The 6518-nt window shown below is 45.7% G+C and overlaps 1 protein-coding gene across 2 annotated transcripts; it reads right to left on the minus strand.

Annotated features, from left to right (window-relative positions):
• Positions 1 to 224: 224 nt before the first annotated feature.
• Positions 225 to 6107, minus strand: MRPL18 (mitochondrial ribosomal protein L18). 2 transcript variants are annotated; one of them, XM_059176626.1, is made up of 4 exons: positions 5884 to 6107; positions 5409 to 5595; positions 1582 to 1664; positions 225 to 733 (listed from the first exon to the last, which is right to left on the minus strand). In XM_059176626.1, exons 1-4 carry the CDS (start codon positions 5933 to 5935, stop codon positions 666 to 668), a joined length of 390 nt encoding a protein of 129 aa, XP_059032609.1. In that variant the 5' UTR covers positions 5936 to 6107; the 3' UTR covers positions 225 to 665. The 2 variants fall into 2 exon arrangements, with proteins under 2 accessions (XP_059032609.1, XP_059032608.1); XM_059176625.1 differs by having other exon boundaries at positions 1433 to 1664; positions 5884 to 6097.
• Between the last annotated feature and the right edge of the window lie 411 nt (positions 6108 to 6518).

Raw genomic sequence — 6518 nt, forward strand, 5'->3', positions numbered from 1 at the left:
CCCAACAGATTCTCACGTCAAGCCGAACTGAGCATAAGCCAACCCTGCTCTGTCCACCTCCACTTTCGGATCCTCTCCGCATTCCTTCTTCTTCACATCTGGTTCTGCATGTCAGGGATCAAGAGCCCAAATAAGGTCATGATTTGTCCCTTTTATCTTCACAGCACTGTTTATAATAATTAACTGAAAAGGACATTTCCTATTTTAAAAAAAGGTCCACACTCTGTAGCAACAGCTCTCATTTATTGAAATCAACCACTATGAGCTGGACATGGTAACAAGCAGTCTGTACAAACCTCGTATGTGTACTCTCGCCACAGAGGGCTCAAAGGCAAAGATTTCACGTAACCAAAAACAGCTCATAATCTGCGTTTATTCTTTAACTTATAAACATTTGTCCTTGCAAAGTTAATCATAATTGACAACAGCTTTTCTCAGATACTTCTGTCCAAGAGAGGGGAAGAATTTAGCCCTTGATTAAACTACCGCCCCCTCAACGCGTACGCAAGGGGAGGTGGGGATGACCTTAACTAGTGACAACACTTCACGGTTACATGATTAGACAAAAATTCCAAGCTGGATGTTCTTCCAGATGCTCTCTTCTGGAGGACGGAACAGCTCACAGCTTTTGTATTCATAGGTTCCAAACAATGCTCCTCTCTCATTCATAGATTCTCCGAGGCTCCTGCAGCACCACACCGCCTTCCGTCATGGCACTCTGCAGTCGTTTTATCTGGTTTTGAAGACCCGAAAAAAGGAAAAAGTTAAGTCAGCACAACAAGAAAGCTGACAATAAACAGTTCACTTCCCAAGAGAACGAAAACAGCTGATTTGCTCCTTGCTAACTCTTCAGCCTGCACAGATTTTTCCACAAAGTGGTAACGATGACACAGATAAGAGACTCTAGAGATGTCGAAGATTAGCAGCATTTCATCATACAGACAAGATGTTAACACATGGACAGGGAAGCAGAGTGGGGGACATCGTGGCTCTACAGTCAGTCACCCTGGACTCACTCGGGACAAGCCAGCCTCAGGTGACCTGGGGCATATGACTCCTGACCTCTGGGCTGCAATGAGGATGGAATGAGGTCACACACGTCAGGATACCCACCTTGGCATCTGCCACATGGAAAGAACTTAATAAATGCAACTATTGTTACTGTGTAACGACCCGCTGTCAGGAATTCCTACTTTTTTTTTTTTTTAAAGATTTTATTTATTTATTTGACAGAGAGAGATCACAAGTTGGCAGAGAGAGAGAGAGAGAGAGGGAAGCAGGCACCCTGCTGAGCAGAGAGCCCGATGCAGGACTCAATCTCAGGACCTGAGATCATGACCTGAGCCGAAGGCAGCGGCTTAACCCACTGAGCCACCCAGGCGCCCCAGGAATTCTTACTTTTTAAAAAATAAGTACATGAAAACCAAAATACCGAGTCTGAGGCTGCCTCCCAAGGAGTGGGCTGGTAGACCATGAAGTTGATTCCTGCCTCTAAGCATCGCTCTGCCAGCACTCGTCCTACACTCTCACAGGCCACCACATTTCTGGTGCTGTAAAGGTGCTTTTTAATAGCCCATTCCCGAGTGGATGCTGAAACCACAACCTGGCCGCTGCGATGCTCAACCCGCGCTTCCACGTGATGCTGAGTCCTGATAACTCGCAACCTAAGGGAGATGAGGAGAGAAGAAAATCACAAAAGGGTCCTAAAGGTAAAAGGCCTCAGGTGGGGCGCCTGGGTGGCTCAGTGGATTAGGCCGCTGCCTTCGGCTCGGGTCATGGTCTCGGGGTCCTGGGATCGAGCCCCGCATCGGGCTCTCTGCTCAGCAGGGAGCCTGCTTCCCCCTCTGTCTCTGCCTGCCTCTCTGCCTACTTGTGATCTCTCTCTCTGTCGAATAAAATAGGTGGAATCTTTAAAAAAAAAAAAAAAAAAAAAAAGGCCTCAGGTGAATAAATGCCTATATATTGCTCAAGAATACAATGTCTGTTTCACTTACTTCAACACAGTTAACCTGGATTTGACTTGGAAGAGCTGTTTTCCCTGTCTTTATGAGGATATCCTCAATAACAATAAACCAAACATTTTCACTTAACTTCAAATATCCAGGAGAAATCTGGTATTTGAGATGTGAGAATTACACAGCATTACTTCAAAAAAGGATTTCAGGAGGAAGAGCTAAGCTCTGTGACCCTCCGTTGAGTAAGGATATTTACTTACATTATGTTTCTACTTTCCAGCTAACACTAAAATAAATGTAAGATCGATCAAAGATTTAAATTAAAAACTGAAATTGTAATACTAGCAAGCAGATATTTTTACAATGTCAAACTAAGTCTTATTTATTTAGTTAGTTTAAACTCTATTAACATGTAACATTAGTTTCAAAGTGATTCATCAGTCTTATATAACATCCAGTGCTTATTACATCACGTGCCCACCTTAATGTCCACTACCCAGTTATCCCATCCCCCGACCTCTTTCCCCTCCAGCAATGCTCAGTTTGTTTTCTATGATTAAGTCTAAAGTAAGCCTATTTGTACAGGACATCAAACCATGTCATCCAACCTTTATAAAGAAAAAATTGACCAAGTTTTCTACAGTTAAGAAAACAGTAAACTAAAGTAAAAAGGCAGCAAGAAACAAAAAATATTTTAAACACATATTATTCATGGGGCTAATTTCCATACGTGAGAGCCTCCTATAATTAGTTTAAAAAAAAAAAAAAGTACCTTAACAGTCAAAATGTTTGAACAGACCGTTCACAGCAACAAAATATTAAAGACTCTTGGGCCCATAAAAATACGCCGATCTCACTGATGAGATGCATGGACTAGGCAATTCATTGCTACCCTGTTTGGGATCATTACGGTAATCATCAGTAAGAAGCTAGCTCACTAAGACAGCCATACGGTGGTATTCTATACAGCCAACAGAAAGAATGACGTAGCACTTCCGGCAGTGCTGCTGTTGCCATTTGTTGAGCACCTACTGTGCCAGGCACTGTCCTCCTGCTTACAGGCAGAGCTCCTGTTTCAAAATGATCTCAGGTTTTTCCTTTCTTTTCTTTTTCTTTCTCTTTTTTTTAAGGTCACAGAAACTGACACAGAAAGGTTTAGTAACTTCAGCAAGATTACAACTAATGGTAAGTGATAGAACTAGGACTTCAATCAAGGGGTCTGGCTCCAGAGCCACTGTTCCTCAACGACACAAGGAAGTATTCTGAAGGGGCAGAGAGGATTCAGATGAAAAAGATCAGATGACAAAGAGTGTACGTGGTAAGCTAATATTTGTAATTTTTTTTAAAAGATTTTATTTATTTATTTGACAGAGAGAGAAAGAGAGAGACACAGACAGAGAAAGCACAAGCAGGGGAAGCGGTTGGCAGAGGGAGAAGCAGGTTCCCAATCGAACAGGGAGCCGATGTGGGGCATGATTGCAGGACCCTGGGATCATGACCTGGGCCGAAGGCAGACGTTTGAGGACTGAGCCACTCAGGCGCCCCCAAAATCACAGTTTCTTAATCAAAGGTCAACAGTCCTTTTCCATTAGGACTCAGATAGTAAATGTTTTAGGTATGTGAGCCCTAGAGTCTCCTGCAACTGCTCAACTCAGCCATAATAATACTAGAACAGCCAGGTGAAAATGAGTGGTGTTATGTTACAATAAAACATTCTTTGTGGATAATAAAATTTGAATTTTATATCATTCTCACATCACAAAATATTATTCTTTGGGATTCTTTTTCACATTTTAAAGGAAGGAAATTTTAAGCTTGCAAGTCAACTATGGCCCATGGGCCATAGTTTGCTGATCCTTGTCTTAAACAATTTGTTCAACAAAGGCATAGGACTCATCCTCTCTAAGGTCACTTCCTATTATAATATGCCAAAATGCTATATTGATAATACTGTGAATACACCAGATAGGAAAAAAGAAGTGGGAAAATAGATCTCTAATTACTTAAATAATCCAATATTAAGTAAATAGGTTGAATGTGTCAAAAGAATTTTAGATTAATTCAAGTGATCTGCCTACTACTCCCTTTGACTCCTTTCTATGTACACTAAGTAAAAATGCATCATAGCAACTGTAAAATTTTATTAACCTTATTCCCTCTTCTACAACAAAACATAAAATTTTTGCTAACAAGGATGACATGCAATGCCTTTGAAGTGCCATAGGCCTAAGGTTTGTTGAATGAATGTGTCACACAGTTATGACTCCTATGTAACTTGCAATTACAATTTTATATAGTCTGTAAGAAATACTCCATTCATGGGGCGCCTGGGTGGCTCCGTTGTTAAAGCCTCTGTCTTCTGCTCAGGTCATGATCCCAGGGTCCTGGGATAGAGCCTCACATAGGGTTCTCTGCTCAGCAGGGAGCCTGCCTCCTCCTCCTCTCTCTCTGCCTGTCTCTCTGCCTACTTGTGATCTGTCAAATAAATAAAAATATTTAAAAGGAAAGAAAGAAAGAAAGAAAGAAAGAAAGAAAGAAAGAAAGACTCCATTCTTAACATGTTTACTAAGTAAATAACCAAGTAAATAATATAAAGCAACACAGTGGTAACAATTTATAGTGTCTTGGCTCTCAGGCAGGTCAGACAAAAACATGTTTATAACTTAGCTCTATAGTTTATTAACCTGGTCTCCCCTAAGCCTCGATTCTCTTGCTCCCATAAAATGGAGGAAATTACTGTACCTGCTTCATAAGGTAATTCTAAGGGTTAAGTGAGAAAGTGCACAAAAAGCAACTAAGGGTTCCTGGTAGATACAAAGTGTTCAATAAATAACCATTTTTATAACAAAGAACAGACTCCTCCCTTGTCTCCCTGCTTCTATTCTTCCCCCCCTTACAAACTTCTCCCCAGAGCAACCAGAATGGTCTTCAAGTTCAAAATTTATTAAACTCTCAGCTTCCCACTATTGTGAACAACTGTGACGTGCTTACTTCAGTTTACAAAGCTAATGATCTGTCTCCCACCTACCGCACCATTTCCCTCCCACACTGTTCACTCCTGTGCACACTGAGCTCCAGGTACCCTGGCCTTGTGGTTCACACACGCGAGCCCATTCCCACCACGGCCATCTCCTCTGCCGGGAACGCTCTTCTCGGCAAACTGTCTTTCAGAAGGGACCTTAGCAGGCGCCCAGTCTCCCCCTCCGAACATCACCCTCTTTAAATTTTCTCCCTGACCCTGACACCTATTTATGGTCTGTCTCTCCGGGCCCATCCCCGCCTCCCCGCAAGGTCCCCCGACCCCCATCCCCGCCCACTAGCCCCTCCGCCAGCCAGTGGCTGCTTCCTGATTAGACAATCTCCGGAAACACCTGGCCGGTGGACTGAATTGAAACAATTTGTAGGGTACCGCGCACTGCTCTGCGAGACCGATTAAATAGCCGCCTTAATTACCTGTGCCAGAACTCTCGGGAGGGCCACGCTGTCCCCCAACCCCGCTCTTTCCTGGCCACTCCTAAGAGTTCCAGATTGCGGGGGTTCCGATTGGTGAACTCTCGGGCAACAGCTCCATTATCCAGAGGGTCCACGTCAGGCTTCGGCGCTGGCTTGGAACTCGTTGAGAACGCTGCGACCCCACACCCTAAGAATGGGAACCACCACGAGTATCTTGAGAAATGACAAACACGGACAAAACGGGACTCTGACCCCACCTCTGTCCCCATCCACTCCCCGGAAGGGAGACAAGAGGGGAGTCTGGTCACAGAGTACAGTCATCACAGACCCTGGTTCTTAATTTCCTATTGTCTCCGCAGTGCCAGTATCCTGCTCGGGGACACGGGGGTCGGGGGCGGTTAACAGAAAACGCGGCTTGCGAACACACACTTAACGTGCAGGCCCTGGGGGGTCACCTGAGAGAAGCCAGAATTACCAGGGTTCCTGCAAACCGACAGCCACTCCCAGAGCCGCGACCGGAGCGCCATTGCTGAGGGATCGCTGGCAAAGCCTCAGAAAAGCCTCGCGCGCTTCCCTCATCAACGTCCCAGCCGCTCGCCGGCAGCAGCCATGCTAACTGAGGGAAAAGCTTTTGGATGCCGGAGGTCACCTGCACCTCGACCCGGAGCTTACAAGTCCCGCCGCCCAGCGGCTGACCGGCCGATCTGTTACCTAGGCTCCTCCAATCACTGCCTGCGCTGGCGTGCACGTGACGCTGCAGCCCGCCAACCACGTCGCAGCGACGCGCTTGCGGGAGGGGCGCAACCCGCCAGGGTGGAGTTGCTTTGTTTGGTCTTAAAGCGACCGCGGGTCGCTGTGGGATCCACAGGCAACCCCGCCGGACAATGAGGAAACCCGGGGCAGCGCAAGATGCGGTTTCTTTTCAGAAACCGTAGTTGTCATTTTTCCCATGTGGCCCATGTAAAGCGCTTCCGGACCACAAGCCTAGGCCCGTGAGCGCAGGAACCGAGCTCGTGACTCGCCACGTGCTCGCCGAAGACCGTTAAAAGCAAACCCGCGGAACTCGCTCAGAAGCCCAGCTTTCCCGTGAAGGGCCCACCCTCTCTCGTC

Source organism: Mustela lutreola, chromosome 6 (genome assembly GCF_030435805.1).
Source record: "Mustela lutreola isolate mMusLut2 chromosome 6, mMusLut2.pri, whole genome shotgun sequence".
Taxonomy (NCBI): domain Eukaryota; kingdom Metazoa; phylum Chordata; class Mammalia; order Carnivora; family Mustelidae; genus Mustela; species Mustela lutreola.